The following is a 20,893-nucleotide window of genomic DNA, read 5'->3' as shown; positions in this document are numbered from 1 at the left end:
GGTGGGACTAGATTAGGTTGGGATATCTGGTCGGCATTGACGGGTTGGACTGAAGGGTCTGTTTCCGTGTTAGACATCTGTATGACTCTGAGCCAAACATAAGCAGTTTTTGGGCATGCTAGTTTCTGCAGCACAAATTCTGTTTTACACTTCGGTTTTGATTCCTGTCTCGATGCTTCGGTGTTTTTTGACTTCTGATACTTTGTCTCCCCATTTCCTTCTCTCCTGTCTCCAATTTCAAGGGGATAGTAAGCTAAGTGTAACTTTGTTTATGTGGCTAGATTCAGAAGATCATATCTTGACAAATTACCTGGTCTGGTATTATATTATTCAGTGGCTATTTCAGATTTCTCCTTCTCAGATGGCACCAGCCAAGCTGATCAATATTAATGCCTTTCATATTGCACCCTGCAATCAATGCCACCCTCTGGTTGTCCAGACATCCCCATGATCAGTGCTTTTTAAGGTTATGGCAGAATCATGAATGGGAGTGGAGGCACAGAAGTCTACAGCACAGAGAAAGGCCCTTTGGTGCATCAAGTCTGCACAGGTCCAAAACAACCATCTTCCCAATACGGAATATTGTTGAACTTAGAGTTTGCTAATTGAATATTTTGAAAGCGTTAGTGGTTGAATTTGATTAGAAATAAGCATGAATTTTGTTCAGTTTGAAAAATCTAATTTAGCTTCAAATAGTTAATAATTCAAAGATTGATATATTAAAAAAAAGCTCTGCAAGAATGAGATTTTTAAAATCTCTTTCCTGAAACATTAAATAACTCAAAGTGTCTATTCTGATCTTTAAAAATTAATGTTTCAAGTGTCTTAAATTAGCTTGGTTTACTGAATGTTGCAATCATATCTGGTCTATATGCAAAGTATTGATCATTTAATTTTATTAAAGGTTATTGAAACTCTTGTGAAGAAGTATGGTGCCATTAGCCTCATCCTTTCATTTAATCTTACACTTCTCCTATTTCAGTGTCTAACTTGAACAAGGTGGTTTGTTGCGTTAACTTAACTACTCAGAAATCATTTCCAGGTCCTTCTCACTCATTTTTGTACCATACATCCTAAATTTCATCCTGAGCTCCCCTTTAATCAGTTGGTACCTAGCACCTCGCACCCTGCAGTTGTGATTTAACTTGAAATTAACCTTTTTTATTCCATTAACCTTTTCCAATCCATTTAGTATTTTACCTCACATCTCTTAAAATATTCATATCAAAATGTATAAAAATGCATTTTCATTTGATTTATTGTTGTCAGATATACTGAGATACAGTGAAAAGTATTGTTTTGTATGCTAACCTGACAAATTTTACTTTACCTAAATATATCAGGGTAATAGAACAGAATGCAGAATATAGTGTGAAAGCTCCAGAGAAGGTGCAGACAAAGATCAACATATGAGAGGTTGGTTCATAAGTCTGATTACAGTGAGGAAGAAGCTATTCTTAAATGTGATGGTATATGTTGTCAAACCTATGTATCTTTTGCCCGATGGAAAAGGGTGGAAGAGAATGTAACTGGGGTGGGAGGGGTCTTTGATTATGCTGCAACTACAGTCAGATGTTTATGCCCCAGACAAAACACTCAAACCCATCACATTGGCTAGTCTCAGTCTCTGGAGGCATTGTGGATTACAAAGAACAGAAAAAGCTTCATGCAGACCTTGTAATCCCAGTGGATCTAAAGTTTAAGATAGACAGTAAGGTTCACTGACCATGGGTTATTAAGGATACCTGGAGGCAAACAGCTTCTGTTTTCTCGTCAGGTTGAGTAACTACAGGCTGCTTATGGTATCAGGAAGCAGTAACATTAGTTTCTGCTCACAAAGCTAATCAAACAGAATGTCTTGACCTTGTCTGTATCCCAGATTTAATATCCTAATTGATTTACAGAGGTTAACAGGAAAGCAGTTTAACACTAATTGTTATGTATTCTCCCTCTACTCTCTAGTAGTTAATGCAGGCCACAGAAGTTTCAATAGATATATCTTTTCTAAATTAAAAAAAAGACTTGCCGTCAAGTTAAAAACGGGAACACAACACTCAAAACTGTATAAAATGGTTGATGAATTTTAGTCTCTTGAATTGTTTGATTAAAGCTATTCTAGAGATGCACAATCAGTGCAAAATTAGTGGTTAATTTTTAATTAACATTTTGGTGGCCTAAGAATTCTTTATTTGAAGGGCTGCTTCATTTACTCTCAACAACTATTTAGATGTTTGGTAATTGATAGGATATGATTCGTCTGTTTGCAGACTGATCTCAAACATTATTTTAAGCAGTTTATACCTCACCACACACTTCAAGAAAAAGACAGTTGTCAGGTCCAACCTGAAATATCAACTTATTGCTTTCTTTCGGTTGCGAACAGAGTGTCTTGGCTCTGTTGTTTGCACTTGCTTTTGAGTCAGAAGGTCGTGGATTTAAATTCCCACTCCAGATAATCTAGTCTGAGTCTTCAGTGCAGTACTGAGAGAGTGCTGCATTGTTGAAAATGCCATCTTTTGGACAAGATGTGAAACCAAGACTCTTATCTGCTTGCTGGGGAAGACATAAAATCTGCTATATGGCACTATTTGGAAAAGAAGAGGGGGATTGTCCTGATTACATCTTCCTTCAATTGACACCACACAACTTTTTATAATCTTATTTTTGTGGAATCTTTCTGTGTGTAACACAGCTTTGCAATAATGTCAACCACTGCTCTTCAATCAGTTCATTGCAAGTAGAATACTTTAGATACTTGGAAGAGATGTAACAAAATGAAACATTTCATCTTTGTTTCTTGGATGCTACAAACCTGCTATGGATTTCCTGCACTTTTCGTTTTTACTTCTCTAGTGATTGTAACAAGGTCAGCCAAGTTGACCTCATAGAATCTCAGTTTCCTGATTGGGACTGTTAATCTGGTCCAATCAGGGAGCCCTGGCTGACAGATATAAACAGGAGATTCACACCTGCACACACACACCATGGGTGCTGAGGATAAAATAAGCACTACCGCACTAGAAAGAAAAAAAAAGAAAGAGAAAAAAAAAATAATAATAAAAAAAAATAAACAGGAGATTTAGGTGGTAGTGTAGGGGTTTAAAAAAAAATAAAAAAATAAACAGGAGATTCACATACACACCAAAAAAAATAAATAAATAAACAGGAGATTTAGCATCCTCACAGTTTAGGGGACTGACTCTGTGCTGGCTGGTACTATGGTCAGTATATTGCTGTTGCAGGTGGTTTCTGCTCCTTTTTTTCTGGGGTGGAAACCTGATTCCTGAACTGGCTGAATTATTTAGCCAGTTTGTTAACTGGCATTCCTTTAGTGAGGACTGATTGTTAAACTTCTGATGCACATAATGTGTTTCAGGTGTAGCTCAGTTCTTGTTAGAGGACTGTTGTTTCACTGGCTGGTTACAGCCTGTGCGTTACTCTTTGTCCTTTTCTCAAAAAAAGAGAAATGTTAATTTTGTGGTAGGGCTTAGCCCTTGGACTCTAGCTTTTTTTTTGTATGTGTCTTCACTTTTTATTGCTGTTTTGACTGAGCCCTTGTGGAAGACATGCATTTTACCAGAGGAGCTGTTCCTGTGGGGGGGGCCTAGCCCTGGGACTGGGCCTCTGAAGACTGAATGTGTGTGTGCGCTGGGAGGTGAGCACTTGCTGTATCCTGGAGTTTGGGAGAAGACCTTTCCTTCAGGAGTGGACCAAACCCCTGTGAGTTAACTGCACCTGTACTATGTTCCTGTGAGTGGGCCTGGTTTTCCAAGGCTGGGCCAGGACTCCATGAAGACTTAACACCTGTGTTGTGGGATGTGCATTTGCTGCCTTCAGGAGTGGAATCTGCCCTTGGTTGCGGACTCTGTTTTTAGCAATGGACTCTGCAGTTTGGAGTGGACTCTCATTCCGATGATGCACATTGTATACTGGAGTGGACTCTGTTTCTGGAAATAGACTCTATATATTTTGAAGACTCTATAGATTTGGACTGTGTACCAGAAAGGATTTTTCTTTTGGTAATTAACTGTATTGTGGTGTTTCCTGGGTCTATCACCTGCACTGTCTTGTGTCCCTGGGTCTGGGAGGCTCATGGGTTGTCCTAAAAGCTATCACCCTGAGAGCCGGAGGGTGGGTAGGCCATCCTGTGAACCTGAAGGTTGGTAGGCTGTCCTGAAAGTTGGAGGGTGGGTAGGCCACCCTGATGCCAGTTGCCCTGAGAGCCAGATGTTGGGTAGGCCGTTCTGAGCGCTGTTGTCCCGAGAAGGGGTAATCGGGACGGCTGTCCTAGAGGTGGTCGAAAGGTCAGAGCAGCCGAGAGCCAGAAGATGTGTAGGGGCGGGCTGAGATCCGGAAGGATTGTGGGCTACCCTGCACACTGTTGTCCCAGGGAAGGGGGATGGGCTGCCCTAGAGATGGTTGAAAGGTGTGCCAGGATAGCCCACTGGCCGGATGGTGCATCGGGGTGGGTGAGAGCCCAATGGTATGTAGGGGCAGACTGAGAGCCAGAAGGTGGGTAGCCGTCCTCAGTACTGTCACCCCAGGCAGGTACCGGGGTGGGCTGACCCAGAGGCGGTCGAAAGGTGTCAGGGTGGACCGAGAACTGGAAGGGGCATGGGGTGGACTGAGAGCTGGAAGGTGGGTAGGGGCGGGCTGCCTTAGTGGTCGGAAGGTGGGAGGGGTGGGGGCTTGCTGGGTCTGTGTTGTCTGCACGTTTGTATGTAACAGTATTGACTAATGTACAAATGTCACTGTTACTGTCTTGTCCTATGTGGAACTGGGATTTGAGGTTTGTTCTCATCACTGTAAAATGGTTGAACGGTAGGGTTTTGGGTCTAGTTTTGCTGCTCCTCTCCCTTGTAAAAGTGCTGTCTCTTGTGTACAGCTGTAACAGTTTTTTTGTAAACTTTTGTAATTTAATAAAATATTTTTTAAAAAAAACAGGAGATTTAGAATCCCCACAGTTTAGGGGACTGACTGTTGGCTGGGCCATGTGTTACTGCTGTTGGTTTTTTTTGGGAGAACCTGATCCTAAACTGGCATTCTTATTCAGGATGGGTTTCTAAACTGCCTGATCTACAGTCAATGTGTTTCAGGTCTAACTCCGTTCTCATTAGGGAACTGTTGGTTCACTGGCTGGTGACAGCCTGTTACGCTTTTTCTTTTACTTTGAGAAAAGGACAATGCTAATTTTTTGGCAGGGCTTAGCCCTTGCACTCTAGTTTTTTTATGTTTTCACTTTTTTGGTTTGAGCCCCTGTGATAAAATGTACCTTTCCAGATGAGCTGTTCCTGGGTAGGCCTGGCCCTTTGTCAGTGGACTAGGCCTCTGTAAAAACTGAACACATGTGTGTGCTGGAAGGTGAGCATTTGCAGTGTCCCGGAGTTCAGGAGTGGACTGAACCCCTGTGAGTTAACTGCGCCTTCACAATGTACTGTGTTCCTGTGAGTTGGCCTGGTTCTCTGTGGATAAACCAGGCCTCTGTGGAAACTGAACATCTGTGTGTGTGCTGTGGGGTGTGTATTTGCTGCCTTCAGGAGTGGACTCTGCATGCTGGAGTGGGTTCTGCCTTTGCTTGTGGACTCTATCCCTAAATGCATTCTCTCCACTGGAGTGGACTCCATTCCTGGGAATGGACTCTACATTCTGAAGAGAACGGTTTATGGTAATGGACTCTGTACCAGAAAGGACTCCATTTGTTGGTAATTGACTGTCTTTTTGCTTGTTGGGATTATCACCTGCACTGCCTTGTCCATCCCTGGGTCTGGCAGGCCTTACTGTGAGTTGGGAGGCTCATAGGTCATCCCAAAAGCTGTCACTGAGGGGCAGAGTGTGGGTAGGCTGCTCTGATGCTGGTTGCCCCGAGAGCTGGAAGGTGGGTAGGCCATTGAGTGCTGTCGTCCTGAGAAGGGGTAATCTGGATGGGCTGTCCTGGATGTGGCTGATAGATGTCGGAGCAGTTGAGAACCAGAAGGTGCATCAGAGTAGACTGAGATCTGGAAGGCTTGTGGGCTGCCCTGTGCACCCTCGTCCCAGGGAGAGGGATGGGCTGTCCTAGAAGTGGCCAGAAGGTGTCTGGGAAGTCCACAGGCCAAATGGTGCATCGGGTGGGCAAGAGCCAGATGGTATGTAGGGGCAGACAGCTGAGGGTGGGTAGGTAGTCCTTAATACTGTCATCCCAGCAGGTACCAGGCTGGGCTGTCTTAGAGGTGGCCGGAGGGTGTGAGAGGCTGGTTAGGGAAGTTGGAAGGTGGGTAGGCTGTCCTGATTGCTGTCGTCTTGGAATGTGGGGAAAAAGAATGGGCTGTCCTAGAGGTGGCTGGAAGGTGTCGGGATGGACAGAACCGGAAGGGGCCGAGGGGCAGGCTGCCTTTGAGTGGCCGGAAGGTGGGAGGGACAGGTGGTTTGCTGAGTTGTCAGGGGTGTCTGTGACATATGCACTGTTCGGTTTATCAGACTGTGTACATGATTGCATTGACTTGATTGATGTAAGGTGGGGTTTGAGGTTTGTCCTTGTTTCCCTGTGAACTGATTTGTATAGTGGGGTCTGGCTTTGCTGCCCCTTTCCCTTGTAAATTGCTGTTTCTTGTATATAGCTGTTAATGTTAACTGTTTGTAATTTGTACTTTTTAATAAAATATATTTAAAAACCCAGGAGTGTCTGAGGTTCTGTTCACTCAAAGCTGGAGGTCTAAGGAAGCTGGATCAGTGTCAAGTACTCCACATGAGTAAATAAAGGGGGACTTGGTGACAGGATAACAGCCTCTGTAGAACATTTCCAGTGGTGATGAGGGAAAAATATGCTCCTGAAGACATTTACTCACAACAGTCACCTTTTGAGTTGGGGTAAACATTTCTGACATTATGCTGTTAACTTATTTGATCCTGCTGTTGAAGACTGGGCCTAGTATGTGGAAAGAATGTTATTTTTTTTTTGGGCAAATGACATTGGAGTAGATGACAAGCACTGGCATCTCCAAATCGTGAGAAGCAATGAGTAATTCTCCTGACAGCTTGTGGACCAGCAGCTTTTTCGGTTACTAGGAGCCTAACATTTCCTGAGGCACCAGACTAACTTTTTCAAGAGTTGATACGTTTAAGAAATATTACAACCCCAAGCCGCCTCTAATAGTGAGACGCAATCGGTTTTACTTGGCAGTTTGAGAACTGAAGAATCCACATTGGGATTTTTGAGGTTAATATTGATTAGATTTGATTCCCTTCGGCCTAACAAGTCCACACCGACCCTCCAAAGAGCAACCCACCCAGACCCATTCCCCTACACCTAACATTACAGGCAATTTAGCACCTAACTTGCACATCTTTGGATGGTGGGAGGAAACCAGAGCACCCAGAGAAAACCCACGCAGACATGGGAAGGATGTGCAAATTCCACACACAGTTGCCTGAGGTGGGAATTGAACCTGGGTTCCTGGTGCTGAGGCAGCAGTGCTAACCACTGAGCCACCGTGCTGCCCTGGCAGAGGCACGTGACTTCAGTTTAACTTATAATGAGATGCTGAGAGACTTTGTTTGGTATGTAGGATTAATGATGTAACCATGCAAAAGCGCCTATTAGCTGAAGCTCAACTGGACTTCAAACAGATATTGCAACTGGCATTATTAGAAAATGCAATCAGTGGAGCATGGGAGCTACAGGGTATCCTGATTGAAAATGACACTCTCGCCACACCAACTGAGCTCAGGGAATACCAAATGAGTGAGGGCAATTGCATAGCCTCATTCAGGACATATCCTGAATAGAGGGGCTCTAGGTCAGCCCAAAACAAAGCCAAGCATCAGCCAAACAGTAAAAATTTTCAGGTGCCAGGCCGGCAAGCCATTATGGTTGCTGCCAGTAGGGGGACTTCAAATCATTGAGATGGAGAGCACAGAAACAGACCCTTCAACCCAACTCGTCCATGCTGACCAGATATCCTAAATTAATCCAGCCCTGTTTGCCAGCACCTGGCCCATATCACGCTCAACCCTTCCTATTTATATTCATCCAGATGCCTTTTAAATGTTGCAATTGTACCAGCCTCCTCCACTTCCTCTGGCAGCTTGTTCCATACACACACCACCCTCGGTGTAAAATAATTTGTTCCTTGGGTCCCTTTTAAATATTTTCCCTCTTATGGTAAACCCATGCCCTTGAAGTTTGGACTCTGCCACCCTAGGAGAAAGACCTTGTCACCCTTCAGCCTCTGCCACTGCAAGGAAAACAGCCCCAGCCTATTCAGCCTCTCCCTATAGCTCAAACCCTCCAACCCTGGCAACATTCTTGTAAATCTTTTCTGCACCCTTTCAAGTTTCATAACCTCCTTCCTATAGGAGGGAGACCAGAATTGCACACAGTATTCCAAAAGTGGCCTAACCAACATCCTGGGTACAGCCTCAACAGGGCCTCCCACCTCCTGTACTCAATACACTGACCAATAAAGGAAAGCGTACCAAATACTTTCTTCACTATCCTTTCTCCACTTTCAAGGAACTATGAACCTGCACTCCAAGGTCTCTGTTCAATAACACTCCCCAGGACCTTATACACTTAATGGTAAGTCCTGCTCTGATATACCTTTCTAAAATGCAGCACTTCTCTAAATTAAACTCCATCTGCCACTTCTCGGCCCCTTGGCCCATCTGATCAAGACTCGAGACCCGCTGGACCTAAATGGAGTACGAGAACTCATAGGCCAGTATCCAGGAGAGTGTGCACCCTGGAAAGTCCACCTATATCTGGTTTGGAAGAGTTAAGTTGCTGAACAACATCCAAATCAGAATCAATCAAAATAAACATCTGGTTAAATGGTCACCCAGTTCTAATGGAGGTTGATACCCAGTGTGCCTGTATCAGTGATCACAGAACTAGTCTTTAATAAAATTCACTCTGGGCACCAACCCTTAAGTTTGCGTAAGGCCTCAGCTAGACTGAGAACCTATACCAGGAACCCTTACAGATTAAGGATACAACTTTGGTTCTGGTCTCATGTGAGATGCAGCTTTGGTATGTACACATAGTAAAAGGCTCAGGCTTAAGCTTGATGGTGTGAAAGTGGTTCAGGATGATTTACCTTGATTGGCTCAACATTTTATGATAAAACATGGTTGTCTGAGTGAAGTCCTAATTAAATGCCTATAAGTTTTTCAGAAGTGTCTACAGACTACCAAAGAAGACAAGGCCACCTTGCATGTTGACCAGGAAGCAATTCCACGATTCTACAAGACCTCCCCAGTGCTGTTTCCCTTGCATGCAAAAGTAAAGGCAGAAATCAGGAGGCTGGAAAGTGAAGAAATCATCAAACCAATCTAGTTTGTGGAATGGGCAGCACCGGTTGTACTGATGGTGAAGCCTGATGGATCAGTTTGCCTTTGTAAAGATTTTAAACAAACTGCTTCTTGTAGCTGGATTAATACCCAATCCCTCTCAGAGAGGATTTGTATACAAAGCTGGTGCGGGGTAGGGGGGGGGGGTGTCCTTCATGAAGCTGGACATGAACCATGTGTACATGCAATTGTGGTTAGGTGATGATTCTCATAAGTATGCCACAATTAATGCCCATAAGGTTTGTAACAATATACGAGACTGCCATTTGGGGCATCATCAGCCTCATCCATCTTTCAGTGGACCATAGAGAATGTTTTTCAAGGTCTATCTCAGGCTCAGGTTGTCATTTAACTGGATGATGTGTTAATAACAGGGAAAAACCAATAAACAGCACTTCGAGAACTTGGACATCAATGTTTCTCCAAGGCAGGCATATGGTTTAGATGGGAAAAATGTGCATTCCAAGCAGCCCAAAATACCAACTTGGTCTACAGAGTCGACAAGACTGGGTTACACCCTTTGGAAGATAAAGTGAGGGTGATCAAGGGTGCCCTGGCTCCCACGGCTGTACCGGAGTTTAGATCTTTCTTTGGATTGGCGAATTATTACGGAAAGTTCATATATAACCTGACCTCTGTCCGGGCACCCTTACATCTACTATTGAAAAAGGGGCAGCCTTGGAAATGGTCTTGTAGATAATACATAGTCTTTAAGGAAGTTGTGTAAGATATTGGCATGCTATGATCCTAGTCAAGGTCTGGTTCTGATATGCGATGCTTCCACACACGGTATCGGGGTAGTGTTGGTTTACAGATGGCTCAATGGAGCGGAATGCCCAATAGTTTATGGTTCCCGGACTTTGGCTCATGTAGAGCGTAAATATGCCCAGACAGAGAAGTAAGGTTTGATGGTCATCTTTGGTGTGAGAAAGTTCCACCAATACCCTTACAAATATAAATTTGTAACAGTAACAGTCCACAAACCCCTGCCAGAGCTACTCACAGAGGACAGGGCCATGCTGCCCATAGCTTCAGGTTGAATCCAGCAGTAGGCTCTCCATTCTCTGTGCATACAATTACAAGTTGGAACACCACTGGGGAGGCCGAGTAGCAAATGTGGATGCCTTGAGCCGCCTCCCATTGGCAGATATTTCACTGGTGTCACTGCCACTGCAAGAGTTCATTCTGGTTTTAAACTTTCTGGACACCCTTTCAGCCATCACTGACAATATCAGATTATGAACACAAAAAGATCTGGTCCTGGCAAAACTAAAACAGCTGGTGGTAATGGAGGAAACCAAAGGGCCATCACATCCAGAATTGGAACCTTTCTGGACCCGGTGAGACTAGATCACCCTTGAGGATTACATTTTATTGAGGAGCAAGAGTGATTGTCCCGAACAAAATTGGGGGGAGGGTGAAATGGCATCAGGAACGTCAATGCTGGACACAAGACTCCTCTACGCAAGAGAGACAGTTTACTTCAGGGAACAAAGTTTGGTGTCAAGACCATGGAAATAGCCCTGCATGGAGAAGAGGCGTGGTCGATGCGAGGTCAGGTCTCATGACACAAAAAGTTTGGGTAGATGAGGCTATCCAGAAAAAGCACATGGACCGCATGAAACTTTCAAAATCGCAAACGTGGCAGGAGCAAAACATATCCTGCTCCTCAGAACAACCGGAAAGGCTGTCAGAACCCATGAGTTCTCCCTCTCTGTCTAGATCAAAGAAATCTTGGAGTTTGAGATGGATACGGCAGATGTTGCAGCCTCGATACCTTTACCACTTGAAGAAGAGGATGAATTTCTTCCGAGATGCTCTGAGCACGAGAGGTGGACTATGGTCTAGTACACACTGCCCATATCCAAGGCTGAATTGGATGAGCTGGACCTGGTACAAAAACACCCCTGGAGAGGATATAAGACAAAGAACACAGGCCTACATCCCTGGACTTACAGGGGGAGGGATGTAGTGATTGTAACAAGGTCAGCCTGGTGGATCTCTGTCCCTGGAAGGCTCAACGACTCCTGTTTCTGATCGAATGGCCAGTGGCCCTAGAACAGTATTCCAATGAGAGTCAGTGCCTTCAGAAAGTGAGAAGAAAACATCAGAGAAAATAACAACTCTGGGGAACAGTTCCTGAACTTGAAAGGGTTGGAGCAGGAAATCAGTCAACGTCCCTGCTCCTGATCGCCAATACTCCAAAAATGCCGACCTGTAAGGACAGGATTAAACAAATTTGTAATGTGAACCATAGTTCCATATTCAACCAATATTCAACCAGAGTTTAATTTAAACATACAAAATGGCCACTTAGGGAAGGTACTGGAAAGTGGCTAGGCACCATGGAACCATTCCCCAGCATGGATGATTCCTCTAATAAGCGAAGGTGAATGGGAGAAAATCATGAAAGGGAACAGATAATGTTGGAAGCTTTTCTGGACCATACCAAACCATGGAGATTTACAGCACAGAAGGAAGCCATTCAACCCACCATGCCTGTGCCATCCCTTTCTCAAATAATTGAACTAATTTCACTGCCCCACCATTTTCCCCAGCCTTGCATCATCTCTTTTCAAACATGGTTTTTTAATGGTACAGGGGTCCCTCCTGCAACCAGTCTATACTCCAATAACCCTCAAAATAATTTTCCACGATTGTCATTCCTCACTCTCTGAATAATGACTTTAAATGCATTGCCAGCTCAGCAACAAGTTTGTATTGAATCTTATGAAACAAACAAATTAATACAAATGTTTTAGACACAGCTAACTTTGTGATCAAAAAGAAATAAAATTAAAACTTTTCATTGTAATTTTAATTAATCTTAGTTAAGGATGCACTTTATTCAAACTGTATGTATGTAGCTGTTGCACGAAGGAAAAGCAATTCCAAAGCTGAAAGTGAAGGGTTAAAAAAACTTATTTCAAACTATCAGAAATTAATAACTCTTTTGTAACTAGTTGAGAATAATTGAGCACACTGGACAGATAATTGAGGTTAATTAACTGCAAAGCTTAAGTCTGTAATGTTTTAACCTTAAGTCCCCTGTGTGCAGTGATAAGGAACAATAGGAGAGGAGCTCAGGCAATGTAAAAATGCTCTCAAATAATTTGGAAGGGTGGATGATTGTGTCTTTAAAAGGGTGAAGTCGCCTAGCACTTGTATGTTTAAGATTCAGGACTCATTCAGGAGAATAGCACTAGAGTAAGACAAAAGCATTTTGTCTGTCCTGTTGATTGGAAAATTGATATGTGGTGTGGAAATACCTGACAAAGGAGGGAGAGGAATAATTCTAAAAAAAACCACACCAGTTCAGTGCACTCTCCTGTGTCCAACTGAAGTATAGGAAAGCTCCTGGCTTGAGTTAGTTGAAGTATTTGGAAATCTTCAACTTACTATAATGCCTCTGGCTCAAGGTGGTCATCATCAGATGTTCCAACTTCTCTTTGTTCTATTCTCATGGAAAGTACACATGGTAGCACAGTGGTTAGCACTGCTGCCTCACAGCGCTAGAGACCCGGGTTCAATCCCTGCCTCAGGCAACTATCTGTGTGGAGTTTGCACATTCTTCCTGTGTCTGGGTGCTCCGGTTTCCTCCCACACTCCAAAAATGTGCAGGTTAGGTGAATTGGCCATGCTAAATTGCCCGTAGTGTTAGGTGAAGGGGTTAAATATAGGGGAATGGGGCTGGGTGGGTTGCTCTTCGGAGGGTCGGTGTTGGATTTGTTGGGCCGAAGGGCCTGTTTCCACACTGTAAGTAGTCTAATCTAATCAGATATTGTGCTTGATATTTCTTTTTATAACAAACTAGACTTGGCTTTCAAGTAATTGTGGAAATGTGCAGTTTTCATATGCAATTTCTGAAAGCGCAGTTCCATTAGCAGCAATGAATACATAGCTTTGCAGTGCGCAATTTTTCATTAAATGTCTGACGCCAACAGGGACAAAATCAATTTAACAACGAGTCTCTACAAGTGCTGGTAAACTCATTCATGGAAAGTTGCAATTCTGTACTGATGGGAGAGGCCAGCTCCTAAACATGCAAAGAAGGCGCCAAGTGTTCGCAATATTATCACTGCCAAAGTGAATGCTCTCTCAACAACTGAGGACCTAGCTGAAGGTCTAGAAGAAGATGCCCGTTTAAAAGAAAAGTACAAAGGTAAGGATTCAATATTACTGTAAAAGCAGTGCATATATGGATATATGGAATGAACATATGAACATATATGGAACTGAAGGAGAGTGTAGTTAAAGTTAAAAGCAAACTATACAGGCTCAGATGAATGTTAGCAAGATGCAGCAAATAATGCTTCTGAACCAAAATTGTAGTATTATGTAAATTGCATTAAACATGCCATGTTGGGGAAAGGGGAGAGAATGTATTGCAGGAAGAACCTCCACAGGCCAAAGTATCCTGACTCAATCCCCTCTTTTGTTTTAAAGGCAAAACTGGCATTTCCCCGAAGGGCATGAAATGGAACAAGTGATGGACCCCCTCCCAGACATTCAGGAACTCACTCCATATGAGGAAGCTATGGTTGATTTATTCGGGAGGGAGAGTTGGGACAGTGGAGATTGGAGGGGAGCGCAGAACTGCTGGTATGTACTATATTACTCATATATTCTATGATTGCACGGTGTGTTACGTCAACATGTCCATTAGCACTAATTCTGCACAAGCGCATAATAGTGCATGCAATGGCAAAATAGGACACAACTGGATGTGTGCTGAAGTACTCCTAATGTGCAATTAGCTCTGTCCACAGAGCGTATGGATTATCAACTGCACCAGAAGAGCACTACAAGCATAAGCACTTTCATCACTCCCAGTTAAACTGGATATCAGCACAAATGTACCTACCAATGGGAGACAAATTCTACTGGTCAGCAAGAAAGAAAGCACTGGTGAAGAGTGGATATATGGATATGAGTGGATATGGGGAGCCACCTGTTAGGGTGCAGCTTCAGCATATTTTGTGCCCCTATGGGGTTGCATGAAATGCAGACCAGTGTGGGCCTCATGTCAAACAGTACAACACTGCAATGTGGACTAATCTGCCTCCTTACACATACCAGTGAAAGGTGGTTTGGGTTGTATGGAACAGCTAAATACTTGTGTATCCCATGTAAGTGACATCATGGAGCACATTTATAGACTGCAATTTGACATGGTTAATGGCAATAGCAGTGGTGCCTGCAGAGTTGACATCCAATTATGAATACACCTATTCTTGCTCCGGAGGCTTTGTTCTACATAGGTTCTACAAAGTTCATAGATGCTCAGTGTGCTATACTCATTCAGATCAGTAGGCATCATGAGAAGCGGTACCAGTGATATTTGTGGAGTAGCACAAGAACAACTGGTTGGAGCTCATGTCAGTGGCAGTTGTGTGCTATTGTGTAACCATTGGTGCTACCTCTGATAGTGACTATGGTGACTTGGCACTGATGCAGAGAGTTAGTAACAGTTACAAGTCATGAACTTTCTGGAACCCTCTCAGTTCACTAGATGGGTACACAGCCACTCACCAATAATATTCTCCGAATGGCATAAGACACACTGACAACCCACAAGGAATGTGACATATGTGGCAAATACATTGGTACTATACCACTTGAATAAAATGTTTTTACTTTCAGTGTGTTGCAGACTCATTATTTTGCTATGCGCAAACTAAAACAAAAGCTGTGAAGAGCCTAAGTAGGTGACAGGGCTTGTGATGTAGTAGGTGTCTTATGAAATTACCAGTGGTGGTGTGCATTCTTCCTTCATGTTTTCACAGACTAGATGGTCCTCTTTGGTCAATGAGCTTGACCAAGACTGGGTAGATGACCATTATGTGCTCCACTTGATGAAAAAGAGTCACTGCTGAGTTGTACATCTCGTCTGCACTCTTGACCCACCCTTTCTTCCTCCATTGTGTTCTGGCTGACACACTTACGTTCTCAGGCAGGAAACTGCACTGCTCAATTCTGCCCCTGCTGTGTTGATATTTCCATTTGATGTTCTTTATTAAGTTCTCTGAAACCATGTCTGACGTGATGTAAATATCACTTTTCAATTTCACCCTGCAGCTGTAGAATGAAGTCCAAATTCATAACTTTTTATAGTCTTTGCTAATCAAAAATGACCCTTATTCCTCCCTGTCTTTCAATATTTTTTTAAAAACCATTTTTCAAGCAGAGAGGAACAGGGTTGATTAAAAACATTTAAAACTTAGTGCTAAAATTAGCAAGCACAGCAATGTTTTTCCCTGAGTGAGTCAGATTCTGTTCTAATGCCCCCTAAGGTCAAAGCCTGTTGACACTCCCTGTCCAAGCTCACATGAACAACATCCACCTGAGCCTGAGGAACTGGGAGGTGCCTGTGGAACTATGGGGAGATAATGAACTTTAAAACGTTTGCCTGTTGGTAAATCCACTGCTCATTGTGGTATTGAATCTGCATACCAGGAAAGTCCCATGTCTCATGTCTGGACTGTATGGAGTCATTCAAACAGCTTTCAGGGCTACTACAATTAATCTCTACAACCGTGGGCCAGGGAGTAGGTTATGGTGCCAGAAATCAATCCTGGTTCCTGCTGGAATATATATCCAAGTGAGTATTGGGCAAGGAGAGATTTGGATTTGGCAGAAAATCAAGTTAAATAACCTGATGATACTTTGTCTAGAATAATGGATAAAGACTTTGCTCAGATCTGGGCCCCCATACCACAAGCTTCAGTTTGGGAGAATGACTAAATGGAATTGTGAATTTATAGTTAATTATATATTGAAAATCTTTGTATGATAGATAAGCTGCGTATCTGTTCTATCTCTTTTATCTGTGTACTGCATGCTTGCAGGATACAAGCAAGGATACATTTTCTTTATTCTGGAACTCAGAGTATGCATGGCCCTTGAAGTTTCGTCCTAGCATTTGTTTTCCAAAATTCAGATTATTTTGAACTAGCAATGTCAGGCTTGGCTGGCGTGCTGTCATTTTAACCCCATGAATTTGCAGTTCTGGGTTGTACCTTTTCAAACTTGCACACCTGGGTGTGGGTGTGACTGGTTTCCATATTAAGTTCCGTTTCATCGTGACTAGTTTATGTGCTCCCAACCGAAGAATTGTGACATTGGGTGGGCTTGTTATAAAATATAACAAGCTCAACAAAGAGTATTCACTAGAAACTCAATTGGTGTATGAAATCTGATGATGGATTATAATTATAATATAACAGTAATGCACCCAGTGTATTATCCAATTGACACGGAGATCAAGTAGAGTACAATCCTCATTTGGACAGGGATAACTGTTAATGAAACTTGGCTTTGAAATAAAATACTTCAGGAATATGAGTTTTAATATTTTATTTCTAGACTGATGTGTGCATTGGACTTGTGGAAGTTTTACTTGCTAGTTCAGGCCTGGATTCAGTCTTGGGTAGTTGCCTTTTTCCAGCTTGGCTTAATTGGCAGCAACAGCCTTAAATTAGAGGATTGTTCACCACTTGAGTATTTCACATAAATCTGGGATAGCGATGAGGAGATGCCGGATTGTCTGAGGAACCATTCCTTGGATTAAATTTTTTTTAAAAATTGCCTACCTGTTTATGTGAATGTCAAATACTTTAAAAGGAGCAATTTTCCTTGCGTCCAGGTCAGGACTTTTTTTTCAGTCAAAAGCAGACTAATTGATTATCTATTTAATTGATGTTTATGAAATCTTGTTATGCGCAAATTGGCTGCTGCATTTGCTATTACAATGGCATTTTGGAAGTGCTGTGAGTGGTTTGAGGTGTGATAAGGTGCTGTATAAATGCAAACCCTCACTTCCTTATGTATTAAAGTTTCTATCAGGTTTTTTCCACTTATAGAGCCATGGAGCTGTACAGCATGAAAGCAGACATTTTGGTCCAACTCATCCATGCTGACCAGATATTCTAAATTAATCTAGTCCCATTTGCCAGCATTAGGCCCATATCCCTCGAAACCCTTCTTACTCATATTCCCATCCAGCTTCCTCCACTTCCTCTGGCAGCTCATTCCATACATGCACCACCCTCTGTGAAAAAGTTGCCCCATAGGTTCATTTTATATCTCTCCCCTCTCACCCTAAACCTATGCCCTCTAGTTCTGGACTCCTCTACCCTGGGGAAAAGATCTTGTCTATGTGCCCTATCCATGCCCCTTGTGATTTTATAAACCTGTGTAAGGTCACCCCTCAACGTCTGATGCTCCAAGGAAAATAGCTCCAGCTTATTCAGCCTCTCCCTACAGCTCAAACCCTCCAACCCAGACAACATCATTGTAAATCTTTTCTGAACCTTTTCAAGTTTAACAACATCTTTCCTATAGCAGGGAGATCAGAATTGAACTTGACAAGTATTAATGAGCAGAAAGAAATTTCAATGTCTTTGGTTGGCACAGTGGCTCAGTAGTGAGCATTGCTACCTGACAGCTCCAGATTCCAAGTTTCATTCCAGCTTTGGGTGACTGTCTGTGTAGAGTTTGCATATTCTCCCTGTGTCTATGCAGGTTTCCTCCCACAGACCAAAGATGGGCAGGTTAGGCGTATTGGCCATAATAATTTTATCATAGTGTTTAGGGATGTACAGGCTAAGTAGATTAGCTTAGGTGAATGTGGGGTTAGAGGGATAGGGTAGGGTCTGGGTCTGGGTGGGATGCTCTTCAGAGGGTCGTTGCAGACTTGATTGGCCAAATGGCCTGTTATCACACTGTAGAGAAGATGAAACTTTGTTCATTCCTGAAATGTATGATTCTATATGTGGTGTAATATTGGAATGAAAACTTGTTGGGTTTCTACAGTCTTGCGTTTCTGCAGTCATATATACCAAAAAAATGTCTTAATTTCCCTTTGGATGGGAAGATGCACCTTCAATATCCAGTCCATGCTTTGTTAGCTAACCTCTGCTGCGGGAGCAATTAATGTACAAAACTTAACTTCCTCTAACTCCTGGTTGAGAAGTGCAGTAGAAACAAATTCTTCTTGATCATTGCACAGTGGCTTTTGCAGGCATGGGTGAATAAGTGAATATTGGACAGATACACAACTGGATTTGGTAAACCCCTCCCTGGTTTTCAGTTGGATAGTTTTCTCAGATTCAGTCATCCTTTTGACTCTGTGAGTAAGGCATTAGTGATATGAGTTGGCATCTTGAGGGGAGAAAACTGAGAGAGGCATAAACCTAATCCACATTGAGGGAAGCAATACTGTTTTAGTAAAATTTAAGCAGTTGTCATCTTCATTGTCTGTTGGAAATGATAATAATGTGACTCACTCTCCAATTTACCTAATGTAAATATGCACCTAATACCTGTTTGCATCCTTCCCCACACAATAAACACCAACTGAGGATAAGAAATTCAAGGGATCAACTGCAAGCATGGTACAGTGTTTTGATTACCAATGCATTCCTGTTTTACCAGGTACTTGCGTATTGTTTTAAATTAGGGAAAAAAAAAACCTCGAACGATTGTTGGCCCATGTCAATATTTACGGGCTTCCTGCTGTGATAATCAGTGATGGAAGGTGGAATTCTGCGATCATAGCTGTACATATTCCAAAAAATAGCAGAAATTGAATCTTGTAATCAAAATTCTGACTGACAGCTAAACTATAACTTCACACTCAGCACTTCCTGTTTCCCTCTCCTCCCCATCTCTTCATTTTCAGACTGTGATGTTTGTGACGATGTTAATTGTTTCAATGGTCTATTTTGCAGAAAGAATAGAATGGGACAATTCCTTAATACTTTTACTAAGAATCATCACGCAGCTAACCCAGTCCACCTGATGGCAAAATGTTTCTCCATTACTTGTCTGAGGTATAATGGTACCAATTGGAGGCTGGAAATGATGAAAGATAGGGAGGGGGCAAGCTGTGGCATGATTTTACAAAAGGCTCAATTTTAAAATCAAGGCTTGTGTAACTGGGAGCTACAGTCGGTCAGCAAGCAGGAATTAATGGATGACTGGAACTTGGTGTGAGTTAAGATACCGAATGGAGAGTTTTGAATGGCCTCAAATTCAACAAGAGTGAAAATCAGAAACTATTCAGGAGTGCATTAGGGTGGTCACATCCAGGGGTAACAAAAATGCAGGTAAAAGTTTCTGAGGTAGGGGTGGAGTGATGGTGTGGATATGTGCTTGCTAAACTAGGAAAACAGTTGCAGACCATGAGTTTCAAAGCAACATCTCAATTACAGACCAGTTGGCGTTTCTGTGTTTGGGTACTGCAAGTTTAGAAATAACTCATCTGTCTGAGATAGACTAGCCCCAGACATTATCACTTTGTTTTGGAATACCATGCCAATAATAACAAATGTATTTATTTCTATTAAATTTCAGCGCTGTAAGGATAAAGTGAATTCACTTGCAATCTCTGTGATGAACCAGTGGCCAGGTGTGAAGCTCCGGGTAACAGAGGGCTGGGATGAAGATGGACATCATTCAAAGGAATCCTTGCATTATGAGGGCCGAGCAGTAGACATCACCACTTCTGACAGGGATCGCACCAAGTATGGCATGCTGGCCCGTTTGGCAGTTGAGGCTGGATTTGACTGGGTTTATTATGAGTCAAAAGCCCACATTCATTGTTCAGTGAAATCAGGTAAGAGTCAGAGCTTCATCTGGGCTTCAAAAGGATTAAGATGTGGAATACTTCAAAGAGTTTTTTTCTATACAGGTTTGCAGAATCAAATCCACATTAATTGCCAAAATCTTATTGAAGAACAATTAAGCTCATTGCTTAGTGGTTAGATGGACAAATAGTTTGACAAGATGTCCTGTTCGCACATGGAGAATGGGTAAGGTACCAGAGCTGCTGGTCCCATCACAGGAGAAGAAAATAGGCAAACTTGAGCCTACATTATCGGCCTTCTACTGCATCAGCGATGGAAGGTGTCAACCTCTAGAATGAAGTAACATGGATTTGCTCCTAAAACTCATCACGTGGCGTTCTTCCATTCTGAACAGATGGTGGAGCAAAGCGCTGTATCCTCCCATTATGAAGGATGCAAGAATGGTAAACGATTCACCCTGAACTGTTATGAAAAGCAGTTTGCCCTACTCCAGTGGGGGAATTATGTGATACAAGACCATAAAAAGAAATGAACTAAGGTGGATTAAGGAATTTCTTTTTGTACTTTTGGCAATCTAACTGTAGTTAATGAAATTTCAGTTGTGTTCTGAATTAATCAAGAATATATAAATGCTTCTGTTATCTGCAATCAGCAACCTTTTCTTGTGGAGCCTCTTGTGATAGACATGGTCACAATTGTGAACACTCTCATTTTGGAAAGTGTAGTTATGGCTTCAAGTTCCACTTTGAGAAATGTTAGTATATAATCAAAGCTGAGACCTCAGTACTGAGGGAGAGCTGCACTGTCTGAGGTGCCATCTTTTGGATGAGATGTTAAAGTAAGTGGCGATCTGCCATTGATTGGACCTAAAAGATCCACTCACAATGTTAGGAAGAACAGCAGGTGAGTTCTTTCCCAATGTCAACATTTATCCCGAAACTAACATCAGTAAAGTCAATCTTCTGATTGTGTATTTT

At 42.6% G+C, this 20,893-nt stretch overlaps 1 protein-coding gene across 1 annotated transcript in view; it reads left to right on the top strand.

Annotated features, from left to right (window-relative positions):
• Positions 1 to 20,893, top strand: part of dhh (desert hedgehog signaling molecule) — a 107,801-nt gene that overhangs the window by 60,551 nt on the left and 26,357 nt on the right. The window contains exon 2 of the mRNA XM_043681825.2: positions 19,684 to 19,945. Within this exon, the coding sequence (XP_043537760.1) occupies positions 19,684 to 19,945 (262 nt within the window). The remainder of the gene's footprint in view (positions 1 to 19,683; positions 19,946 to 20,893) is intronic.

This window comes from Chiloscyllium plagiosum, unplaced genomic scaffold (genome assembly GCF_037043375.1).
Source record: "Chiloscyllium plagiosum isolate Xiang-an unplaced genomic scaffold, Cpla_swu_hap1 HiC_scaffold_53X, whole genome shotgun sequence".
NCBI classification, from domain to species: Eukaryota; Metazoa; Chordata; class Chondrichthyes; order Orectolobiformes; family Hemiscylliidae; genus Chiloscyllium; species Chiloscyllium plagiosum.
The sequence above is the reverse complement of the archived record's forward strand: the minus strand, read 5'-3'. Positions and strand labels throughout refer to the sequence as shown.